Source organism: Lachnellula hyalina (assembly GCF_007821495.1).
Source record: "Lachnellula hyalina strain CBS 185.66 chromosome Unknown contig00046, whole genome shotgun sequence".
Lineage (NCBI taxonomy): Eukaryota > Fungi > Ascomycota > Leotiomycetes > Helotiales > Lachnaceae > Lachnellula > Lachnellula hyalina.
The window spans coordinates 22038-47235 of NW_022157160.1; the positions used below are offsets into that span (position 1 = coordinate 22038).

The 25198-nt window shown below is 45.2% G+C and overlaps 5 protein-coding genes and 1 non-coding gene across 6 annotated transcripts; 3 read left to right on the forward strand and 3 right to left on the reverse strand.

Moving 5' to 3' along the window:
* Positions 1-1016: 1016 nt before the first annotated feature.
* Positions 1017-4461, reverse strand: LHYA1_G004024 (putative GTPase-activating protein; the record flags this gene model as incomplete). Its single annotated transcript, XM_031148989.1, has 2 exons — positions 1017-3965; positions 4018-4461. 2 exons carry the CDS (start codon positions 4459-4461, stop codon positions 1017-1019), a joined length of 3393 nt encoding a protein of 1130 aa, XP_031006338.1.
* Positions 4462-8343: 3882 nt separating this feature from the next.
* LHYA1_G004025 lies at positions 8344-8448 on the forward strand. The gene has a single exon. It is a non-coding gene; the product is annotated as a tRNA-Gly (tRNA).
* Positions 8449-8828: 380 nt separating this feature from the next.
* Positions 8829-10168, forward strand: inppl1b (Phosphatidylinositol 3,4,5-trisphosphate 5-phosphatase 2B; the record flags this gene model as incomplete). The annotated part of the gene is made up of 2 exons (XM_031148990.1): positions 8829-9786; positions 9897-10168. The coding sequence occupies 2 exons, from the start codon at positions 8829-8831 to the stop codon at positions 10166-10168; spliced, it is 1230 nt and encodes a 409-aa protein (XP_031006369.1).
* A 2595-nt stretch (positions 10169-12763) lies between these two features.
* Positions 12764-14116, reverse strand: LHYA1_G004027 (Adenylate-forming reductase; the record flags this gene model as incomplete). Its single annotated transcript, XM_031148991.1, has 1 exon — positions 12764-14116. One exon carries the CDS (start codon positions 14114-14116, stop codon positions 12764-12766), a length of 1353 nt encoding a protein of 450 aa, XP_031006337.1.
* Positions 14117-16148: 2032 nt separating this feature from the next.
* On the reverse strand, positions 16149-17854 carry LHYA1_G004028 (uncharacterized protein; the record flags this gene model as incomplete). Its single annotated transcript, XM_031148992.1, has 6 exons — positions 16149-16557; positions 16747-17129; positions 17180-17247; positions 17293-17329; positions 17382-17699; positions 17753-17854. 6 exons carry the CDS (start codon positions 17852-17854, stop codon positions 16149-16151), a joined length of 1317 nt encoding a protein of 438 aa, XP_031006372.1.
* Positions 17855-21133: 3279 nt separating this feature from the next.
* APO1_0 (Aromatic peroxygenase) lies at positions 21134-22936 on the forward strand (the record flags this gene model as incomplete). Its single annotated transcript, XM_031148993.1, has 7 exons — positions 21134-21419; positions 21469-21587; positions 21636-21761; positions 21823-21979; positions 22090-22326; positions 22380-22557; positions 22606-22936. The coding sequence occupies 7 exons, from the start codon at positions 21134-21136 to the stop codon at positions 22934-22936; spliced, it is 1434 nt and encodes a 477-aa protein (XP_031006373.1).
* Between the last annotated feature and the right edge of the window lie 2262 nt (positions 22937-25198).

The following is a 25198-nucleotide window of genomic DNA, read 5'->3' on the forward strand; positions in this document are numbered from 1 at the left end:
ATGGAATCCTACGTGCGGATCCACAGATCGGTCATTAAAATGTTTTTTTTTTTCTATCTAGTTCTTTTGGCGGCGCGGTATGTTTGATTTCCGCGGTGATGGATTAATGTGCAAGTTGTGTTTCAACATTAGGCCGAGATTACGGATTATAGAATAAGTTATTAAAGAGATTATAACTTTACGTAATGTTAGTATTAGACCTACTTTTCTGTATTCGATAGTTAAGTTCCCCCCGACGTCCTCTTTACTAGGTACATAGGTACTCGTGCCTACATGTACTGACTGAGGTACCTATGTACGTGAGAGTTGCTGAACAGTCCGATTCCAGGGGCTCGCTTGTTGACGACGCCTTATAGTCAACAAACAGTCTGTACATATCGCACCCACAACACAACTCATAGCTATGGGCTCACTCTTTTCAAGCTTCCGTCACCTAGTCACAAAGTTCTTCTTTCAGCTACAGCTGCACTGTCTCTACAAAGTCCGGCGCCGCGCCAGAGAACTCCAGATTCCATCATGTCAAGGACAAGAGCGGGAAGCTTGTTGGTTTTAAGGTCCCTTTCCGTCGTTTGGACGTTCGAAGGATAATTCACTTCTCAAGGCTGGTTTGATTTACTTCCGGTTAGTGTATTTTTTCTCCTGGCTTTTCAATTTTGATAAAGTACCTCGTGTGGGCTGCCAGCTGACACTCTGAATTACAGCTATATTATATAAAGATTCACTGAAGAAAAATCATTATACAGAATTAATATTATTATGATCAAGTTACAGCAATGCGAAAGATGTTCGAAGGGCAGGTAATAGTGTCACTTCGTGGGTTTGAGGATAATTATGTGGATTTGTGGAGTGAAAATCGGTCAAAGTCTCATTTCACAATCGTTGTGTAGATATTCCTATCGCCTGAATCCCATGATACCCGCTTCTGATGCCCAACTCAAACGACGCCTCCTAAAACTCCATTGTCCTGTCTTGGTCAACCGGCCTTATCAAAACACAACGAAAAGTGTATTCGCAACTCAACGCTCAAACTCTATAACCTTGGAAGACACAACGCTCGCGCTCCGAGAACGACCAGCAGTCGGGGTCAGAGAATCCTGTTGTTTCACCTCAGAGACACCATCCTGCCCTCTGAGGCTCATTGCCTCTGCGTCCGCGCCTTCTAGAAGATCTCTATCCTCAGAACGAACAGTGCGTCCTGCATTGCCACCCGGCGTCCGAGGTTCATCGTAGCCTTCCTCGTCGTCCTCGTCATCATCGGGTCTGTGGACGGCGTTTTGCTCCAGCTCTTTCTGGGCCTCGTCCATGCGCCGTCGAACCTCGGCCGCAACACGCATACCATCCGTGACAATGTTGTCCAGAACGCCGCGTAGACCTTTGCCAGGTGGCACGAGGCCGGCAGAACTGGTACCGCCGACACTGGGCTGAGGAGTTGATCGTCCGAAGCCAATGTTTGAGAATGTGGTGAGGCTAGAAGCCGATGATGAGGCGGCCGCGACCATCTTGTCGGATATGCGGAAGGAAGCTGGAAACGAAGATTCAAAGAACTGCTCGAGGAGCTCATCGGCAAGTACGACCATGCGGAAAGTGGGTAGCGTAATATGGAGAGGTTTGGACGGGTCGAGAGCAGCATTCGCAGCTTCCGCATGGGCCTTGGACACGCTACGATTCCTAATGTCCGACTTATCTGATGCAGCGGGTATACTTGGAATGCCAGTCGGTTTCTTGCCCCGCACAGGCGCAGAATCGCCAAGATCTAGAAGATCTTCCTCTTCATCGCTGTCATCACCAATTCCGAAAGAATCGGGATCAGCCAAGCCGTCTGAAGCCGATTCCTCGACCTCGGTCACCTTGTTTTGTGGATGATCAGGATCCGCATATTCAAAACAACGCCTGATGAAGGCACTGACGCTACTCAAGAATCGCTCGTTTGTATTTCCTTGCATGCCTTCCGGTTGATAGGGGTTGGGGTTGTCAGCCTCGTACTCGCTCAAGCCTGTCATTGAGCTGGATGGAGTAAGAGAGCCCTCTAGACCCCGACGCGAGAGGAAAAGCAATGCTTCCGAAATGCGTAGAATTCCCTCGCGGTCCACTTTTCCATCTCCATCATCATCGTAAAGCTCGAAGAAATATGTGATACTGCCCATGATATCCCCCTTTCCCTTTATATGCGCGAGTCCCGTGACGACATTTTGAAGGGTCAAAGCCGAATTCATATCCACGTCCCAACGTCGAAATAATCGTTGCATAAACTCGTGGTCAGCCGGTTCGGGATTCCCAGGACCCCAGGGTGAAAGTGAAACCTCTCGTCGTCTGACGCTGTTGCCAAAGTAAGAATGCTTTTCCGATTCTGAAGTGTTATCTTTCCCGGGAGGACTTGGCGAATCTGTAATCGCCCATCTGGCCATACCCGCAAGGAACTCTCGGAATCCGTCATAATCCATGAGCGTGGGACTTGGTCCGAGTCCTACCCGTCCTTTCTCCACAACTTGATTTTCAGATAAGCCTGTCACAACCTCTGCAGCCTTGGCTCTTCGTGCCCTGTCCCGTCTTTCGGTCTCCTCCATTATGATCTGACTTCGTTGCTGGCGCTCATATAGCACTCCATAGAATCGGTCATACAAGGAACCAAGGTCGTCGACACTAAGTCGCTTGCTATCGGGTCCAAGGTTTCGTATCGAAGTCCTCTTAGCAAAGCTTTCTATGCCGTTCAAAACACTGTTCTTATGCTTCATACGTTGCTCCGTGATGCTGTTTTGAGTGATACCAGAAAATTCCTTGAATGCTACAACCATGAGCTCCTGAAAACGTGTGACGGCTCGTAATTTGGCGTTTTCGGATTTTGGATGCGCTGATTCGTCTAATTTCGAGAAGTATGACTTCAGAACCGATATAAAAGCTCCGTCATCGGCAGCGTCTAGAAGCTCTTCTCCATTTATACGCAAAATAGCCAGACCAACTTGAAACAGTACCTTTGGACCTTCTAAAAAGAAAACATCTAAAACACGGAAGGCAAAAACCAAAGGCATGGAGTTGATATATAGTGACAAGAACCATGGAAGTGATACAACGGAGAGCTGAACATCGGATTTGACCAGGTGGTCCCAAAGGATTGGCATAGTCTTTTCAACCAGAGACTCGAATACTTTCTGGTCGAGTAGAGTGCCGTACATGGTTGTTGAGTAGTATCCCGGGAGTAGCCGATCGCAGAGGGTGGATAGCAAGAAAAACGCCTGGGATTCGGACATGTATATAAGGAGCGCCGCAACCACAATATTCATAGCTTGACAGTATCCCACCTCTTCGTTGGTCCAACTGTATGCTGTGAGAACCCTTCTGAGCCGGCCGATACCCTCCTCGCTTTGAAACCCGGGGTATTCGGGAAGACTTCGATTTAGGTCTTTTTCGATCTCGTCGATCGCGAGAGAATCGCGACCTTCATACTTTGCCAGAGTGTCTGCGAACAACATAGGGTTCTCTAGTCGCAAAAATAGCGATCCAGATGTCTGTTCCCATATTTCCCCACGCAGTCGATTTGGCAGACCGACGCGGATAAGTTTGTGAAAAGTCGGTTGTCGAATTAATGTAACATTTCGTCCATAGTCTCGCAGATATTCTCCCCATAGTCTCATCTTGCTCCTATCCCTCAACTTTTTGTGATCACCGGGGTATCGAAATATCATTCCCAGCCCAGCATCTGGAGGAACACTGTCTTTCTTCCCATCTTTCTTGGTTTCACCTGGTTGCAGCAGATACTCAGAATAACATTCCGCGACGACCTTCTTCAGCTTCCCTACATCACCTACGCCACCCTTGAGGCCTTTTTTGAGCCCATCGCAGAATCTTTCACAAGCTTGTCGAGTCCCAGCCAACTGTATTGTTATTTTCTGTTGTGGGGCAGGGGTCTTGGCGGCATCGTTCGTAGGGCTATTGGTGAGGCCGTTCCAGGTCGTAATCGCCAATGCAAACTGAACCGCGGGTCAGCTATGAGTTCACAGGTGTCGGGGGAAGGCAGCATACCTGATACTGTTGGCTATGCAACCGTTCCACACGTCTGATAGCGCACAGAGGTAGTGTGAACCCGTTTCCTCCCGGTCCACCACCATGTGTTTGTCCTGTAAAGCCAGAAGATGTGCTTGTGCTCGCCGACTGCAGGAAGCTAGTGGGCTGTGTTGAGAAACACAGGTAGGCCTCACTCAGGTGCAGTTTTCCCTCATAGTGGTACCCTCTGTCTCGGTCCTTGTCCTTCTCGCCTTGTGTTGCATTCGGGGAGTACGCGACCGGTGGGGAGATTGTGATCTCCGCTGTGATTTCTTGCAGAGGGGTCTGGGAGTCGGGCAGACGAAACTGATGGCGGAAGAGAGTAGATTTGGCAGGATTGCGGTCAGAGGGAGAGATGTTGAGGGCTTGGGTGGGGTCAATGAATGACTGGGCCTTCTGCACAAGGCTCGAGAAGTTGAACATTGTTCATGGTATCTGCTGCGTAGCAGATACAGGAGACGTGATACAGGATCTCGTAGAGGTTGTTGATGTCTTTACGAGTATTCCATTCCTTTCAACGCTTCAGCTCTCCATGCGATGTCATGCCGCGCTTGGGGTCAGACGCGCTAGTGTTTTGCCGATTTCATTCGCTCGTTTCGGACCCCTATTTCATTCCAGGGGCTGAATATTTATTTTCTGTTCATCTCTCAACCTTGTTTAGAGCCATATGGTAGTTGAGTCAGAACAGATATAAGCTTTAAAGTTAGTATAAGGATTCGACATTCAGGATGCAAAGCACTTTTGACAAGGCTGACCATTTGACATATCACGAGTCTAGGAATGAACTCGGGGTAACCGGAAAGGGGTTCAATCTTTACAAATGTTGACTCTGGAAAACCCCAAATACTATTATAAATCTTGTATCAAGGTATAATATTCATAGACACGCCCTAGAGAGTATCAAGTACCCAACTAAAAAGAGAGTAACTAGCACTGGCCTAAATCAGATACCGTAGCTGACCTCTTCAGCCCTCCATCCAGTACTCACTTTACTATCCCCTACAAACGTAAATATAAATTTACTCGCAGTCTTTGCATCAACCTCAACGACCAAAGTATACTCCCTCGGATACAGAACTAAATCTCCATTTTCGTCCACCCTACTATACCCCACCTAACCTGTGGCAGCTGGTACGGACTCTTGCTCGGCAGTAGCGATAGTGGCATTACATTGCTATGTCACATTGAGAGAACATTCCATCATCTCGCTCATTTGGCTGGCACGATGTCACCCCGTACAACATAAGTCTGGATACGCGAATATCCGTTGTTGTGTCTGGACTGGAATCACCCTCACGCAAGTGACTGACGCGAACAACAAAACATGTCGGAGAAACCCGTTGGATATAGTTAAGTTTAAGCACATCAACTGACCTTTATAATATGCGGCTTGTGATTCTTTGTGGCCCGTAGTCAAATACATTTGTTCTACCTGTTTGTTCATTTCCCCACTTCGGTTCTTTTGATCTGCCCCTTTTCATTCAGAGTTCATATCATGTCTAGTAGCATATAAACAAATTGTCGGCGTTATTCCACAATTATCTTATCGTCAATCACCCAACCTTCTTCCGCTGATTTGCTTTCGATCATAAGCCATCCAGCATTTTATTCCAGCCAAGAAACCATCGTCATAGTGGTCCTCATGAAGAGCTTTCTTGTCTTTGTATCAGGCGTCGCTGCTCTCACTACTGGAGTTGGTAAACGAGATGCGTCGAAATTGAACAATAGTACAGCGACCATTGTCTTAAAAATCCAGGCGTTCACCGATGTTGCCACTAACTACACTGGGGGTACATCGCCGGCTATTTCAGTCTACGTCAGGAACCCCCGTATCATTCTTTATTCATGTATCTAACAAAATCGTAGACTGCAGACAAGGGTCTTCAAGATGCCCTACAACAGGGAATTGATGCAGCACATACGATTCAAAACCCTCCTATAAGCGCTGACGACGAGGAATTACTCGCGCCTCATCTCATACCTATAGTCCCGAAATCACAAGCTGCTCTTAAAGCTCTGAAGGACAAAAGAGATCTCCTCGTCGCCGCAAACGTTAGCGGCATTGTCAAGACTGCTCTTTCGGATACCAAGACTGCTAATGACCTTTTTGCGGATGCTGTCACTGCGGTCCTGCCAGCCGCAGAAAATAGTTTCGCTGTCCAATACAAAGCTGCTCTGGACGCAGCTTATGAAGATGCAATCGATTATTTCAATGCCATCTAGTTTGACATATCATTATCGTCACCAGATGTTGATTTATGTTGTCGACTTCCAGCGCGTTGAGAAGTTAAATTTGGGGCAGAATGTAGTGTGGAAGAATAACTCGACGATATTTTCATTGCGTTTGGGGTCTGTACTCGTAGTAGAAGCCAGCGAATGATCATGAGGATTTCGTGAATCACCCTTCGTTTGAGTTCTCCACGTCTGCAAAATTATTCTGTGATCTGGCTTGAGAGATAAACACGATATTGTTATGAGCTTGTAATTTCTTCCTTGCAGGTGAGAGACAGCAGGTTCTGGGCATCAGACTCGTACCTCATAACGTCAACTTCTTCGGCGCGATAATACCGTAGATTGGCATGCTTCCTAATTGTGACTGACTCTCTGCTGTCTATATGTAGGTGACTTCGTCTCTGGAAATGTTTGCGCACGGCGTCTGATATATATAAGCCCAAGGTTTGCCAAGTCTAATCCCAATTCAAGCTTACAGAAGCCCTTTCTACATGAATTAGAAAATTAACTCTAAATCTGATATATTTAGATAAATGTGGCTAGAATTATTGTGATTTAAACTAAATAAAGCTAATAATGCGAACGGCGCTTGTGGATTGTAAAAGCTGATCACCTTTACAATAGCCGAAGTATATAATTTAATCGTCTGGATTTCCCTTTCCTGCTTAAAAGCTCCTACGATTTGCCCTAAACCTCTGCCACACAAGCCCCGTCGAAAAGTCGATGGCGATCATATCATCTATGCAACAAGACATGTAGAGGTGCCGGATAATTCATCACATTTTGTTCTCTGCGACGTCGGAGATGCTCAATTTGGAGAGGAGACATATATTGGAGAAGTTATGCCAGATCTCTACTGGGTGCCAGAGATCGTGCTTGGAGTACATTGGAATGAGAAATCTGATATTTGGAGCGTCAGCTTAATAGTAAGTAAGGAAAAGAATATTCATTTCGGACTTTATACTGACTTTAATGAAGCTCTGGGGTTTTGTTTGAAGGAAAGCATATGTCCAACGAACGACTTCCAAGCAGAGATGCTTCGGTTCCTGCTCATATAGCTAGACTGGTTGCTTTGATGGGTCCTCCGCCAAAAGATCTTCTCAAAAGAGGGCAGTTCTCGGCAACACCTTTCGATGCAGATGGTGCGTAATTACATAATTTCAACGACATATATGAGACGAGTACTAATTAGCATAGGCAACTTCACCCCAGATATTCCATGAGCGCAGACCTCACTAGAGACTTTTAAGGAAGATGGTTCAATGGGTACCCGAGGATAGGAAATCTGCCAAGGAGCTCATAAAAGATCCGTGGCTAAATATTGATTGACTAAGCCAATCCAGCGACGTTCTCGACGATGAGGAATGCAAAGAAGTATGTCAATACGTATAATGGAAGCTCTAGCTTACTTTTAACACTTAATAGCTCGTAATAGAACTCTATTTTCGTTCGAGAATGATCCGACAATGGCCAAGATACTTATTCGAGTGGGTAATTTCAATTTACACAGGAACTAAGTCTCGATATGCATCAAAATTGACCATGGGTCCGCTGAAATAGAAATTAGTCCGGCATTAAGCACAAGGAGTTCGTGGTCACAAAGTCAGACTTGTTAGTAGTTGAGGTTTATCCCTAGACACACGAATATAGGCTCGCCGGGCACCGGGTAAAATCCCAGACTTTCTAGCTGGTTTCCTAGATAATCACGGTTATAATATACTGCTTATATAGGTCGCTATAATATGCTACAAAATGAAGATATATTCACAACCAAAACCAGAGTCAAGTCTTACCAAATGCATACTAGCTAGTAAGAAGTAATCACCCCTGTGATCCCAACAGGAGGTCTTAGACTTCTGATATTAATTATATTACGAGTATTTTAAATGTTGAATCAGCTTAGGATATTAAATAAATCAAGGAGTCTTATTATAAACTGCATTAAAGTACTCCATATCACTTGATACGGTTATCTGGAACATCATTGCGCATACGTGTGGTGTGTTCCGAATAAGGTCAGCGAGGGTCATATATTAAAATAAGGTAATTTCCTATAAAGATACACCATAAACAGCATCAGTGGTTTAGTGGTAAAATCCATCGTTGCCATAAAGGGTTAGTCTATACTACTATCCTTTCAACTTCGATGGGCCCCGTGTTCGATTCACGGCTGATGCATTAAATGTTACATTATGGACTGTTACCAATATCTTTTTGACGTTTTCTCTCTTTTTGTTATTATATTATTGCTGTATAAGTTTTGGCAGGTTGGAGTATTTTAAGTGCTAGAGCTTTAGCGAAAGCCTGAACTACAGGGGTTGGAATGCTGAGGTGTGGCTGCATTTATAAGAAGAGTGGCAGGAGCCAGCCACAAGTCTAGGTACTCGTGGGTGCCTCAGGCGACCACAGAGCACAGGCCTTCGCGCTTCGCCCCGTAATAGACAGGACAGGGTCTGTTGCTTTTTCATGACGTGCAAGCTACTTGTAACTTGTATGTTTCTTTTAACTTGTGCCCAAACAACTTTAAAACCTCAAGTTAACCTCGCAATGAGCTGACAATGGCGACTAGCAATAATGCTTCAATGGCTGACCTCAGCCTCTACATTTTGACTTTCAATTGCGGTCTATCTGCTATCGATGTAGATGCCTTTGCATCTCAACTATTCTCCGGCCTCACAAGCCCCACCTTACCCGACCTTCTCGTCCTCTCTCTCCAAGAACTCGCTCCCATACCCTATGGATTAATAGGCGGATCTTTTCTGGTCCCCTACTTTTCGAGGTTTTACCATGCGGTCCAAAAGGGGGCGCGAAAAGCCTCCAACGCAACAGACAATGCGCCAATATACACCCCGATATCTGCACGGAACGTAGGCATAACTGGAATAATGGTATTCGCCAAGGACCCGGAAGCAATACAAGATATTGAAACTGCAGGTGTTGGGGTCGGAATGTCAGAGATGGGGAATAAGGGCGCGGTGGGAGTACGGTTCACATACAGAGACAAAGGTTCCTCCACAGAGTTGACTTTCGTATCTGCACATTTAGCCGCAATGGAGGACGAAGTACTACGTCGAAATGAGGATTGGAAGAACATAGTTCGAGGCCTCATCTTTTCGTCAACAACTGCGGATCGCAAGCAAAACGCTGCTTCACTCCCGGGAGACCAGCGACCCCTCCTTTCAATATCGCCCCAAGACGCCTCAATCTACAAACCAACCTCACACCTCTTCGTAGCTGGCGACCTCAACTATCGCACCTCCACAATCAAACCCTCTCCCACCGATCATTTAGAAACCTTCCCACAACCACACGACGACCCCTCCTCGGAGCAGCATTACTCTACACTCTTCCTATCCGACCAGCTCAACCGCGAGCGCCACGCAGGCAGGACCTTACATGGCTTGACCGAGGCAAAGGTCACCTTTCCCCCGACCTATAAATATAATCTTGAAGAACCGTATCTTAAACTTGACGAAGAATTGTCTGCATGGCATTGGGCAAAGCACAGATGGCCCAGTTGGTGCGATCGAATCCTATACCTTGATATTCCCACGTGCTCTCTACCCAACCCGGACTCAAAATAACCCCACATAAATACTCCGCCCTCCCATTACAACCTACAACAGACCATCGTGCCGTTGCACTCGAGGTTTCTGTTCCTTTGGTGCCAATACCAGCTCCGTCTGAGGATGAAGAGGGCGATGATCCGAGGATACATCCGCCGTTTGAGATAGATATTGATTGGAAGAGTAAAAGGGATAGAGCCAGATTGCTCGAGTTGGTGACGGGTTACTCAATGTACTTGACTACTACGTGGGAGGGTAGAGGGCTTGTGATGGCGATGGTCGTCGGTTCTGTAGGCGCTTATTTCGTTATCAGGGCGCTGTTGGGGATGTGAGGGAGCTCTGACAAAATATCTAATTGGTAGGTAAGTAATGCAATAACATTCAATCAGTCTTGCAATAGGTTTGTGATCTTCTATTTTGGGCAGTGGAAAGCAACATGCAATGCGTGTCTGCTAATTTGAATTGTAATACTTTATTATTTTTACCAAGACGGACGCCTATGCTCATTTCAATACAGGAAGATGCGTTCTCCAATCAATTTCTGAGCTGGATGGATAAAGGTCAACATGGAAGTGAATTGCCGAGAAACAGACGCATGAAGATTTCGCATTGCGGCTTCTTGACCTCCCTCCTACGTGCCAGAACTTCCACCCTTCCACAGCACCAAGTTGGGTGAGAACAGCAGTGACTTCAGGGCAATCATTGCCTTTACCATCAACTCGACTTGCGTTTTTTCATAAAAGATAGGAACCAGAGGATTGGTGCTGTACAGAAGGTCTTTGACTACAAGCTATTCAGAGATGCAGAGTTCTTAGCTCTTTCTGCGTGGTCTGTTTTCAGCATAGATTATGTGATTTTGTCGTTTTCTCTGCCAGCATATGCACTTAGCATCGGACTGACAACTCAACAAGGTGCGATCGTTGGATCAATGTTGAAGGGGAGTGAGGCCAACCCCTTGTTGATAAGGTACGTAGTTTCGCTTAGGGAATAGGGGAGGTTTGACGAGGTCTGATTGCTTGGCGCGCGCGATAAGTTCCAGTACAACCCCCCGTTTATCGTGAATGGCGAAGAAGAGCATATGGTAAGTTGGAGGATGTTGATATGCCTGATAGCTGGTCTTGATAATGACTGCTTTGAGCTATTCTTCCGGGTAAAATAGAATGGTAGGCAACGTATCAATTATAAGCACGTAGCCACCAGATTGTTTTTGAATATCTTTGCAATTGAAGATGAACGTGTATATAGAACTGCCGTTTAACTAGGGTAGTACCGTAGATGTCCTTTGATCGGCCGAGGGTTGAGTAGGATTTTCGAAAGTGATAAGAACACGCAAGATCACCAAAATATGGCATACTGCATGGCTATTGAACCTTCCATCACATAAGGTAGTATAGCCTCTCAATCCTACAGTTACGTGTGCTGGATGTACTGCAACGTGAGCTTGTATGCAAGAATGGATAAGGGGGATGAGTCACTAACCATTCTCGCAGTTCTAAGCCGAGTTGTCAACCGCTATCGTGTTGATTTTCGTAGACTATTCGGTCCTTTTCTCTTCTATTCATATCATCCAACCTCATGGATACAGTAACGAGTGCTATTTCTGAGTTCCGCTTGGTCGCGAGAAGTTTGGAAAATGAAGATGCAGTCTTTCCTCACCAGCCAGCATTAATGCTCTCTTCCATTTTAGGCAGAGACTCGTCGACACCTTATTGTAAATAAGCAGGGATTGTGCAAAACGACATTGAAGATGTCCCGATGATCCAAGAGTATGAATAACTTTTTTCTTCTGATAGACAGTTATGCTATAATGAAAATTTAATCTTATAACTGAATATTTGTGGGGCCTTGGGACCAATAACCGTATTGCTTCCCAAGACATGAAATCAAAGATAGGACCAGTGAAATCAGTATGAAATTAGTATAGAATCTACACCGCGTAAGCAGTATAACTTTATCTGCAACTTTTGCGAACCATGACCAGTCCGACTCCGTCGATTGGTGCCACATAGTCTGCATGAAGTGAAGAACATGTATGAAACGGAATGCGAGGAATTTCTATTTCTTGGCAAGCATGACGTGCCTTAGCATTAGATGCCAAGTGATAAGGCGGGTATTCGTGGGTAGGGCAGGTGAGCTATCTGAGCAAAATCCTTCGAGTACGGACAAGGGGAAGGAGTAAATCCCACCTCCCTGTTTAAGCGATCTCGCTTAACGACAACCACCACTTTTTAATAAATATTATTTATTGACCTTACAATCCTTGAACTTCTATATGATCGCTTGTTATAGTGGGATAAATGATACAGTAAGAGTCATATTTGAGCTGCTAACGTGTGGCAACAATAGATACGCATCAAGTGCAAAGCTCTTAGTTATTATTATTGCAAATAGTATGACTCTAAGGTGTCATAGATAGGAGTTTAGGGGGGGGGGGGGGGGGGTGCAGATCCACCGGCATCGTAATATGTGACTGCCATGAGGAATAACAAATTCTTTCATTAAAGGATTTGCTACATGTAGCTAGTGGTAGTATCAACGTTTTATGAGAGTTGAAAAAATGCATATATCACATTATGAGAATAATTTTGGAATACTAAAAGTCTATTGCTTTTAATATAAAATCTATAAAATGAGTGCCTATAATATAGTTATAGTTGAGAAAGAAATCTTGTAATATTTCTACCTTATATTCATAGTAGCGCTATATAAAGTTGGAAATAAGGCTTGGGAATCTTAAGCAACGGTTTAATGAGAGTTGAGTGCAAAGAGACGTCTAAATTCCAATGTATCATGACCCATAAACAAGCAGCATACAATAAATGCAAGGGATATCTATCAACGCTTCAGTATCGCTATCTTTCAAAATCTTGCTCGAGACGAAAGACGTTAAATTGGCAAAATGGATCTCAGTTTACACGGGCAAGCAATCACGAGTCCCAAATTGGACCGAATGCTGGGATACCCATATACTCCAGATCCTCCACAAGTTTTGTCGTCAGCTTCGGGTTGGAAATGACTATCACGGCCTCGGACTCAGTTTCCTTGTAGAGCTGCAGTACTGTCGGCAATGTTGATGGTCTTCCCATCGTCGACGTATTGTGAATATGAGCACGCTTCCCCAGCGCCGTTATAATGTTCCCGATCTCAGTTCCATACGTTGTCAGAGGATCTCGCGTTGACCAGAAAAGATTGATGCGGGTACTGTTTGACATGATGACCGGTAAACAAGGGGCAATTCCTGATCCTGTGGCGACGAGCAGGACACTCTTGAACATCGGCGCTATCCGGAGGACTCCGCACGTTGGTGTTCGTCTGGCCCAAATTTCTCGGGGTGGGCTGTTGATGAGGGCCTTTGTCCAATCGCCGGCATTGGAAATGATGAGAGAGAACCCCTTTTGGCCGGGTTGAGACCAGGTGGCGAAGGCGTGCCATTCAAACAGAGGCCTGGAAGATAGACGGATGGTTGTTCCTGGTCCAGGAGTGGCGTAATCGAACTTGATGCGTAATGCATGTTTTGAAAGTTGTTCTGATTCAACCTTGACTTTCCGGCAGTTTAACCAGGTGATAATAATGCTGAATGTAGCGATGAAGAGAAGCCAGATATTGGGACTGCCGAATAAAGCGGAAGATAATTTCTGGCTGGAGCGTCGATTTAGATCGGTATTAAGAACCGTGAGAGTCCATAGAAGAGCCAAACTTGACCAGCCAGCTAGTCGGTGAACAATCTCGAAGGCGTTATGAAGCTTAGCACGGATCGATGGATGAGCCATGACGATCATGGACACAAGTAGACAATCCAAAATGTAGACGATGATAATGAGGATCCAGTGTTCAGCGGTCTTGGATTTTGTAGAGCAAAAGCTGATGGTGCTTTCGACACATAGAAGAATAAACCAAAAAGTCGCTGCTACACCACATCCACTATGAAGACCTCCCAGATGATAGATCTTCCCTACCCGGCGACGGAACCATAATGGAGCAGTGGAAGGCACGGCTGTGCAAATGACGTACAGCAAGTTGACGATGTGCTCCTCACGGATTACGATTGAGATGGCCAGGTTGATGGATACCGCTAGGGCACATGTTTTGTTGTTTGGATATCCTTTCCGAACCCAATTGAAAAGAAATTCGATGACACCAACTAAGTTAAGTGCAAAGACAATTGTGAATAGAAGGCGGTATTCAGAGCATGCGGCTCGAAGCCATTTCATGAAACGTGATGTTGTCTGGTTCTGGACCTTTTCGTTACTGGGATCGTTCGCTGTACTGGTTGCTGCCATTGTAAAAAGAGTGTCTGCTGATCGAAGCTTGAAGTTTGTTCCTTGAATGTTTAAGACGTCCTTGGGACTCGGGAGTCTATATTTTACCAGACGAAGTCATCGATGCACCGAAAATAAAGAGATGTCGTGTGTAGGTTGCTCTGGGTATCTATATACTCTGACATATTCTCCCCTGATGCTCGAGCCATGGCCTGACTGGTGGATATGCGGGACTTCCCGAACCTTTAAAGGTGTAACAGCTCTTCAATGTCGCCGTTCATGGGCCGGTTTATGCCGTCCAAAACCGGGAGAGAAGAAGAAGATCTTAATAAAGTTGAAAAGGATCGACCATTTACGCCTTCTTTCCATGCGATGAAAACGTGGCCGACCTTAGACCTTGCCAAGTTCGGCATAAGCCGTATCTAGTACGGTACTATACCACGAATAATAGTAAAGTTGTGGGCTGTCGCTCATAAGCCTCGTAAGACTAGCTTACTTTTATGGCGAGGGTACTTAGAAGTCTGTATAAGGCTGTATGTATATTGATAAGAATCCACTAGAAGCCCTCTTGCCAGCCTGGTATTGCCTTCACATAAATCTCCACTAAATAACATTTTTTCATTTACTTCGTATTAGGGGGTGGGGAGTGTGATGGCTTCTCTTTCCCCCACCCGCTTTATTTAAACTGCCGCTGTCCGGAACTACATATCGAGGAACCACACACAGATAAGAAACCTTTATCGCCAATGGTAGAGCTGTTTTAGGCTTGGCCGTGACGTGGTCAAGGGTCTCTCCGAATCAGTGCCTTATTGACGATCGGCGAGTGTTGCTATGAAGAACCACTATACTTGAGAAGAGTGACCACTCAACTCCTACCTACGTTTATCACCTATTCCTCATACCTTAAACCTTGAACTTTGCATATGTAGATGCACTACTTGCATTTTTTAGTTTATCGGTGGCGAGTATTTAGCCTGAATACCTAAGATCCCACCTATATGACTGGCTATTTTACCCCTGTGCAAATCGGTATAACCTCAAGAAAAATAATAGATAATGCAATCTTAAAGTGAGACTCCTTATTTGGAGCCTTGTATTTCGTCGGATCTGGACGCTTTAAGTGAGGATCAGGAAAGTGACAGTATTGAGCTAGCATGGTAACTACCGACACGAGATGGAATGGCGGAGCTAGCAGGGAAGAGTTTACCCTGCGCGGACTTGGTCCCAAAAGAAGACAGTCGGAATGTTGTCATTAGAGTGGCTGGGGTTCCAAAGAGTACTTGGCATGGGGGGCAGAAGTTAGCCACGGCATTTCTGCTGAGGACTCCACAAACCCCAATAATGGATAAGATACTCCTTTCACATAATGCTATCTTCACAAGTGCACACCCTTGTAGCATTCTAAGTCTCCAGTGTTCCACATCAATGGATTCCGGACCACCCTGCTATCAGATCAATGAAGAGATGATAGGTCTGTTCAGCGACACTAAGTGGAAATGTGTTAGACCACGACTTCTGCTATTCAGTAGTTTTCACGGAGCACCGGAAGCTTCGTAAGACAAGTTTAAAGCCTAGAATCAGAATGTGTTAAATAACAGAAGTGTTTGCTAATGGTCACGGCAGATAGACCAAACCAAGACTGTACTCGGAGATAGAATCCAAGAGAATTGCAAGCTGGAGTTGGGAATATGTCCCAGGAGCGGGCATCACAATGAGCCTGCTCTACTGATGGGTATACCCAAAAGTTTCGCAACAAAACATTGCATTCGGAATCTCTGATGTCGATGGATTGGTGGAAATATTGTCAGGCTACTACATAACCCACCGACAGAGCCAAAATACTTCCTTTCAAGTGTGATCATAGAATACTGAAGAATTCAGTTGCAGAATATTATATTATATACATGATAGAGGTGTCCGCGTTGAACGAGGGACGGGAGACCTTCACTGCATTGTCCGATTCCCTGGTCATAATACCCCGAACAAACGTCCAGTTATCCAGTAGAAGAAAGCTAAATCTGGTATCATTTAGTGTGTAGGGGTCTGGCTAGAATTAACATGCAACCGCCTTATGTGTAGATTGATGTCTTACCCACACATGGGCAGCTTGTTTGTGCTCATCGTCATGCCCATCAAAAGCCCCCTCGCTCCCATCTTTCGTAAGAGAATTCGATTTTCCAGACGCTTGATCAAGGTGGGCATTGCTGCCAGTGCCGTCATGCATGCTAGAGAGCTCATGGAAATCATCGTTTTGGTTGCGAAGCTTGCTCTCGATCTTGAACGAGCGGCTTTGGTAGATCCGCTGGTCGTGAGTGCGGCTGTTGACGCCACTGGCTGGGTTTGTTTTGATAGTACTATTGAAAAAGCCGCCGCTGGCGAAGTGTCCGAGAAGTTGGCGTATACTAGGCATGCAGGCACACATGATGGCGACGGTGGGCTCAACAGTGGACCATATGACGAGGCTAGTGTAGTCCTCTAATCAGATGTTAGATAAATAGTCAATAGGGTCACAGGGTGGAAAAACTTGCTGGTAGGATTTGTTGTACGTGAGTAACTAATGAGACTTCGAAGACGGATAATGCTGATGATAGAAACACTGCAGAAAATAGTGATCAGCAACAGAAGATACCAGGAAAAGCAGCAGGACTTACAAGAGGCCGACACCAAACATCATAAATAGTTGAATCTTCCTCTGCATTGACACCTGCAACTTGTAGAGTTCATGCAAAGGGAGAAACAAAATGGTGAAATCCTGAATAATGTTGATAACACCGCTTACGATAGTTTGGAGATTAATGTTATTACACTTCCCTGTAGAAGTTCCTTGCCATTGTGTCCAGAAATGCGAAATAGGGCGGCATGAGAAAATTGTCACCAGGACAAACGTAATTGCAACAGCGGCTGTGATGGCACCGACAATCCCACATGCGGCGCGGAAGGACTTGCTTGGAAAAATTTTGACAAGAAAGAGGAGAAGGGCGACTTTGGTTATGGCTAACATCAGAATATAAATGATCTCTTCAACGTAGAACAACTGGTATGAGACTGTTAGTAAGAGGTCTTGTTTCGAATTCTGGGGCTCACTTTGAAAAACTGATCTAGGCCATCGATATCTGTGTCCCAAATATTCAGACCAAGGCCGTGGTCGGTAACTGAATGTGTTAGATGGGACAAAACGTTGAAAGTAACATACATACGAGCAATAAGAAGATACCAGAATGGAATGAGAGCAATCTGTGCCAGTTAGAGTCTACTTGCCAACGAGTGTCAGAATGGCAACACTCACTCCTGAACCAATGATTGACCAATCATCGTAGTGAAGTTGTCGCGCAAGCTGCAGCTTCGTCCATACACGAAGAATTACGCACGCTTCTGCAAGAATACAAAATACATGTGTTATGATCCTGATTTTCAACTGCTGGGATACAACAGGCTCTCCACATCCCTCTTCTTGAATTTTGGCGACTTTAAGCTGTTCCTTTACAGTGCAAGACGTGCCTAAACATGCTGCTGCGGATGTGAGGAGGGGGGTATTTGTACATATACATGTCGAATTGGCGAGAGTACATGAAGATGCTGATATCGCAGTTTCCAGGCATAATAACTACCAATGGTGTGAGCTTCCACTATGCCACAAGGTCCTGTAAGTTTACTTACTCCACAAGCAGGAATTTGTGATGCTAACTCTGCGAGACCGGCCGCCTGGCTGACACCGACAAGTGCCGCACTACAGGCTACAACGATACCAAAGAGTCTCATATTGACAGTCCGGAGGGTTAGGAGAAGATATGGGAGGACAAAGATCCGGGTCAGAACGAGTTATCTGAAGTCGTTCTGAATGAAGAACAAGAAATGATAACTACGGGTGCCAACAAGACTCTCTACCTCTGAGGGAGAAAGAGTCGACACTTTGTACTTCGGACATTTCAATTGGAGCGAGATATCCATTTAGAGAAAGATATTCATAGAGAGAAAGATATTCATAGAGAGAAAGATATTCATTTGAAGAGAGCTATCAACACTCCAGCACACTCTATCAACTCGTCGAACAAGCATTCAAAGCCTTACTGTCTCACCACCCATGCCATGAGGGAAGAGTCTGCCGGCTCCGCAGAAGTGTAGATCAATGAACAAGATGAGATTGACGCTGAATATAATATTCACCGCCTATGATGAACAATCATGCGTAACCCTTTTGAGGAGAAAATCGCTTACTTCGGAGTCCCGCCGGCCAAGGAAGAGGGCAAGTTTAAACGACATCGTCGACTTATGCCTAGAGCCCTGATAGATAGATTACGTACTTCGTCCCAGGCCAAAAGTCCTACGCAGGGGTGTTACGCTAGGTTAGATCTCATAATATCCCCTGACAATGAACCCGTAGTCTTGTATTTATACGTAGGGTTTATTCGGCCTAGGATAAAGTAGAAGACAAACAAACAAATATAAACACTAAAGAAAGACTTATAGGCTCTATCTTACAATGGGTTTATTATGTTAGAATAACCAAGGTAACACCAAATGTAGAGCTTCTATTATAGCCCTCTATATACGTATGTGAATAATTAACCCACACCCTGTAAAGTGTCATTAACAGGCTTTTCATCCAATTCAATCAAAAACAATATGATATTGGTAGCGGCTTGACGTCTAGTCATGCCTATCTCTCAACGGATGTGGTCCGTAACAGCAGGGATATCTAAAGTAGGGATTGATTGGGTTGTCTATACTGTAGCGGGTTGTCACAGAGTATTATCATAAATACTGCACTTTTCCACTTGGAACCAGGTTGTGACTAGGCTAACACCGGATTTTAATTGGCGAGAAAAGCCCCTGGATTGAATATTTATGCCTTAGTTAGTGATCAAACTGCTAAAAGCCCCACCTTCTACTAGAATAAGAATGGGTCTGACTGCTGGAATCCATATAAACCCTGTAAAAGCATATATCATGGAAAGTTACAATATTTACTTCGAAGTATGATAATACCATACAGCTAATTATCCCGTATTCATCCACTTCTCGTCCCCGGTTTCCGGATTCTCACCCAGCCCCGTAAACTTCCCGAACGGTGATGCCTGTACTACTGTAGATCTGATGTAGATCTGAATACTTGAAGGGCAAGACCGTATAGGGATATGAGACTTCGTAGTTTAAATTTCTTTGTACTTTAAAGTACAAAGTATAATTAATAAAGGATTACCATCTGGTATCGGGCGTAAGAATTTGAGATACTCTACTTAAGGCTTTTTGAAAACATTAGGATATAAAAAAACTCTTGATCAAAAAGTTGACTATCTCTCGAGAAGAAGCTCTCTCTTTGCTTAATAGAAAGGGGTTGGGTTGGTAATACTTCGAAGTACGAAGTACTTTGTCCTAGGCGAAAACCCTGAACAGGGGTTCTGGTGCCGGGGGTTTATGCACTCCTATTCTCCTACTCCGTATAGGAATCCCTGTCATCACGACTGTGCGTAAATCTCTTCTCGCCTAGGACAATGCTGGTAGACTGCTCCCTGCTTTTTCAAAGTCTGACCCTCTCTACTATATTTACGAAGTACTCCATAACTTTATACTGCGCTCCACTTAAATAGCCGGGATTTGACTAAAGACAGGGCCCCATCCAAGAAGCCTCACTTTACTGTAAGATTGGATTAGTCCCGCTATTCTGGAGGCTTATTCTAGGGTTATATAACGGCTGTTATATACGCAGGGGTCTATAGATCCGCGCTAACTGGGTCGGTGTCAGATTGGAAAAAGACGCGACTTGAATAATCGGTACGGATGCTCCGTACTCAACGAAAGACCGTGCGCATCCAGCTTAGTACGCATGATCATACGCATGCTTCATCCACAGGCTGGGCCGTTTGAAGCGAACATATGGGCCACAAAGCCAGCAAGGAAAGAAATTCGGCAATGGTCATAGAATCTCCACACACCTGTTTGGACTCAGCCTTTTCGAGGGTATTGGATTACTTCGTACAAAATCTGAAGGCAGAACCCACGAAGTAAACTTAAATGCTAAGGGAAACCCACAACTACGTCTGTTCGTTCAACTAATTAGATAACCTGTGCTTTTGTACTCGCACTGAGGCAAATAGACAACTGAAGTTAATAACAAGCTTACCCCTATTCTTGCACGGGTCAGCGGCCTCTCTTTTCCTTATCCATGATCCCTAAAAGTAAGATGGGCCAAGACAGATTCAGTATGGCGGGGGTTACTCCTAATAACTTTACTGAAGAAAGGTTTTAGATCACTTCTACCACCGGAAGTTGAGGCTTGATCGATGCTAAATGCTATAGAAAAATAACTTTCAAGAAGAGAGAATGAATATTATAACGCCAGAAAGGTTTTGGGCTCGAAAGTAGAAACTTCCATAGGGTTTAAGAGCCGGCTGGGTTTTTCTCTCTAGTAAAAGCGACCCTAGCCAGTGAAGCCAGTTGATCAACCACTTTACAAAATGTAAATAGTGAGTTTGCCGTTCGTACACTGCAGCTAGAGTTAAGCCAGTTAAATGAGCCACAGCAGTTTTCCAACTACGGCGTGACCGTTGGCAATGCTGCGGCCCGGGATATCCACTTTCGTTGAGGCTGATCCAGCTGTCAACCACGTTTACGACCGCCGGAACGGTCAAACTAGGTCTTAAATTGACTTAAGCAAGTAATACAAGTAATTTACAGAGTCTAAACATCTGGTTGGACAAGATAACTTCTTGCAGAAGATCTCTCAAGAAGGTTTCGCGCTAGTGATACCTAGAATACTACATTGTAGGGGTCATAATTAATTGACCTTGGTAAGATTTTCGTCGCCCTTGCAAACACCAGAAAGTGGCAAGTAGCCGGCAGATCACCACCCACTTCGGAATCCATCCCCGAATCATCGCTCTTCCATTTGAAATGGAGCTGATAATGATGAAAGAAATGATCGACATGATATTGTCAGTATATAAGCCTTGTAGCATTCCCTCAAATTTACAAAGCATCAATCCATCACACTCTTTTGATTTTTCTGTTTTATTTTACTTCAGACTTCAATCACTCATTATGAAGCTGGTTAACTGCGTATCGTTTTTTGTTTTCTCACAGACATTTCATCATGTCTCCGCTCTCCCTGCGTTTGCGGAAAACGTAGACATGCATGCTCCCGTTCCCCTTGATGCTTTCAAGAAGACATCCCCTGTGGCCGGCCGTACGGCTGAGATTGGCGGGCACCACATCCCCATTGAGCACTGGGCAACACTTATGAAGGATTCACTGCTAGATGGATTCGCTGAGTCCAAACGCCCGAAAAAGCGGTCGACGTTCGACCCTGTGGCTCAACTTATTGATGGTTCGTTTCCCTATTAGCACCCCGAAGAATTCGCTGACCACCGACTTAGTACACGGCGACCACGAGTTCATCATGCCCAACTTCACTGCTGGCGATGTTCGTGGTCCATGCCCTGGATTGAACACGTTGTCAAACCACAACTACCTGCCCCGCAATGGGATTGCCAGTGTGAGGTAATTCTTTTAGCTTGCCGGACTCTTACTGACGAAGCATAAGATTGCACAATACATTGAGGCTACCCAGAAAGTTTGGAACATGGGCCCAGATATCAGCACTATTCTTGCGGTCTATGGTACAGTTTTCGGGGGTAACATTTTGTCGTTGAATCCAGGTGTCAGCATTGTGAGACTCTAGCCCCCTTCTAGCCTCCAGAATAATTCGAGGTTACTAATTATACGTCCAGGGCGGAATGTCCAGCAGTGCGAATCCTGAACAGATTCTGGACAACGCTGGTGGGCTTTTGGGAGAGGTTCGCGGCCTCTCAGGTACCCACAACACTTTTGAAGTCGATGGGTCGAACACCCGAAATGACAGATACGATCCTATTGGCAATGTTGATGGTAAGTTGGAATATTCACTTGCGTCTGTTGTCCAATACATGGAGGCTGCGAGTCCCGGATTCGTCCAGCTTTTGCTTTTACCTTGCTGACTTGACATTCTTCCTCTTTAGACACGAACATGACCTATTTCGGCCGCTTGTTCGATAAGCAGAAGGATGCAGAGGTCCCCAATTACACTTTGGACGTCATGTTTGAGTATGCCATCGACAGATGGTACCAGGACATTTCATACAACCCTAACTTCATCTACCTCCCATGGAGTGGATGGTTCGTCCGGAACGCGGCCATTATCTTCTCGGGTGAGCTGTTCGGCAACCACTCTGAGGAGTACCCAGATGGAATTTTGAGTAAGTCTTGAATCTTTGCTTAGCCTCATCGGAGCTGACGTCTCTTGTAACAGCCAAGGAAGCGTTGAAGAGCATCTATGGTGTTAGTGGTCCTGACGACAACATGGTCTACACCAAGGGAAGTGACAGGATCCCCGAGAATTATTACAAGCGCCCGGAACTGTTCTTGTTCATGGATGGAGCCAAGGACCTAGTCACCTACACTATCCTGAAGTACCCACAGCTGTTCAGGTGAGCTGTCCCAGATTGTCCGTATTGTTCTTGTCTAACTTTCACCAGCATTGGAGGCAACACGAACGGTGTGAACACCTTCACTGGTCTTGACTTTGCCGACATTACTGGTGGGGCTTTCAACGCAGCCAACTTGCTGGAGGGCAACAACGCGCTCTGCTTTGCCTTCCAATTCGTCAAGGAGGCATCTCCTAACATGTTGTCCTCGCTGTATGCCACCATTGGTCCAATCCTTGAAACCCTCACCGAAGCCCTTGACGTTATCTTCCTCTCCTTGGACTGCCCTGCTTACAAGGACTTGAGCGTCAACGGGACAGACTTGTTTAGCTACTTCAACGCCACCTACCCTGGTGCTGCTTTGACCAATGGTGCCATGTAGACCGCTCGATGTTCGAGACGTTCAAGTGCTTGAGACGTTCAGTGTTACGAAGATCCCATGCTGTATATAATTTTTAATGCCAATGAATTTACTTCGATTCTGATATTTGTGGACCAGTCTTTGTCAATTTTGGTTAGTGTGAGTTAACCCTTGAGTGGGTTGCTTTGATATTTTGGTGCCTAATATGCCGTTCGCCTGCGTTGCAGTTCTCTACTGAATGAACCCTTCACCGTGTCGCTTGGCGGCTAGTCAGGCGCTCGATGCTGGTGGCGTGGACTTCTTGTAGCGGCTCATCCTTGCGAGAGGTTTTGTAACTGGAATCAAGGCGCAGGATTGATTTTGTAATTCGAACTATCTAAATAGTTCGGCTGCTTTGGCTGGGTATTGCTAGTACCTATTTGGTCTTCCTCTTCGAAGAGATTAAAGACGAAATCTTCCTGTTAATTCAGGACGTAATCTACTTCATTAGAGCCTTTACGATTAACGCTTCCTGCGGTTTATCGTAGGATTAGTGCTGTGATATAATTCATAAACTTGGTATAAAACCCAGCTGCCACGAAATAAGGCCAAATTAACCGTCATTAGCAGAAAATCGTAATTAGACGTTGTTAGACTATATCTCTGTTCTTAATGAATTCTTTATTGCCGCGATTAGTGTATGCTTGGATGATTTGAAAGGGACCGTGGTTCCACCGCTCAACGCCTGTTCGCCTCGTATGGGTTCATCTGCATATAAGAGATAGAATAAAGGAACAAGGGGGTTGTTATTGACGGACGTCGTCAATTCCAGCGGCTCGGTACGGCACGGTAAGCGAGAAGCGGAGGGGAGGTAAGCGAAGAGCCATCCCCAGAGCAGAAAGGCTGAGCTGCAAGAGGCAGTGCATTTGGATATTGATCATGTCAAAAATTTAGAAGTCTCATCAGTTTGTGAAATGCATATAAGTATATCTAGATTTGTTGGGAAATATGCTAGTATTTTTTACGAAGCTTAAGAAACATTAAAGTGCTAGCTTTATCAAGGATGTCTCTTACTCCGGAGTACTTCCGTAGCAAACTTTGAGTCCATCTTTAGAAATTCTGCTACGAAGTAAGTTTTATCACGTAATCCGGGATTCCTGTCCCCCTCCCCCTGCCCTGTAGAGAGTGATGGTCCAAGCATTCCCTCCACTCCCTCTAGGACTCTCCTATAGGGCAGGGGGGACGATTACTTCGGAATCCGGATGCTGTCCGACACTAGGCTCTCGGCCTACTTCCTAGAGGTTATAGTGGGCCCGGTATAGTTCATTGTCTGGACTGCAGATCCCTCTTTCTCAATTTCTCCCCGCATAATCTTATCTTATCTCGAAAAGAAAAGAAAAAGGGTGAGATATAAGATTGCTTGCTCTATTTTATTTACAATATCGATTTAGTATTCTATATCTTGATTCTTGTTAAGCTTAGCTGTAAAGAAATACACTTTATACCAAGCCTTTTTCTCACCTTATACGAGTCATGTAGGGCTAGGTATACGTGGGGTGGGCTGGCATAGCCCCACAGTACGGAGTAGGTGCCAAGCTCCCGGCCCTTTCAACACTACGTATGAAAGGGGTGGGGGTCTATAGCGCCTACTCCGTAATTTACTAGCTTAGTATACGGCACAGACCGCCGACGACATCCTCGTCAAAATAAACTCTACGCAAGATTTAAAGGCATGGTTTTCCTGATAGGGGCTGCCGTAGAAAGCCAACCTTACTGTACCAGAATAACCCCTATGCGGGCTATTCTTTGCTTGGAAGCATACATGACGTAGCAGCCAATAGGGCATGGTCGTAAGCTGTCAGCCAAGACGCTAGTACTGCAGATGCATTTACAGCTTCTTCTCCCGCGACCCGAGTGGAGAGAGAGGAAGAGAGGGCAGAGAAAGGGGGCAAAGGGATGAAGATGCCAATCTATTTAGAATTATGCAAAGAGGAAAGCTAAAGTAAGAATGAAGATGTTGCTGTTATTGTTAGGTATTTTTACCATTTTATATGATTGCGCGCTATAGAAGTGTGCTTTATATAGGTAGATAGCTTACCTACTTATAGGTAGGTATATTACTTCCGCTATACCTACATGTGCACTGCCACACCCGCCACACCCGCCCAACCCCGATTACCCCGCTACATGTACCTACCTCCGCGTATGTACCTATAGGTATCAGCCGTTTATATCACCTCTATAGTTACATAGATGACCATCTTTTTATGGGAAGTAAGAAAATAATAGTATATGCATAGATCG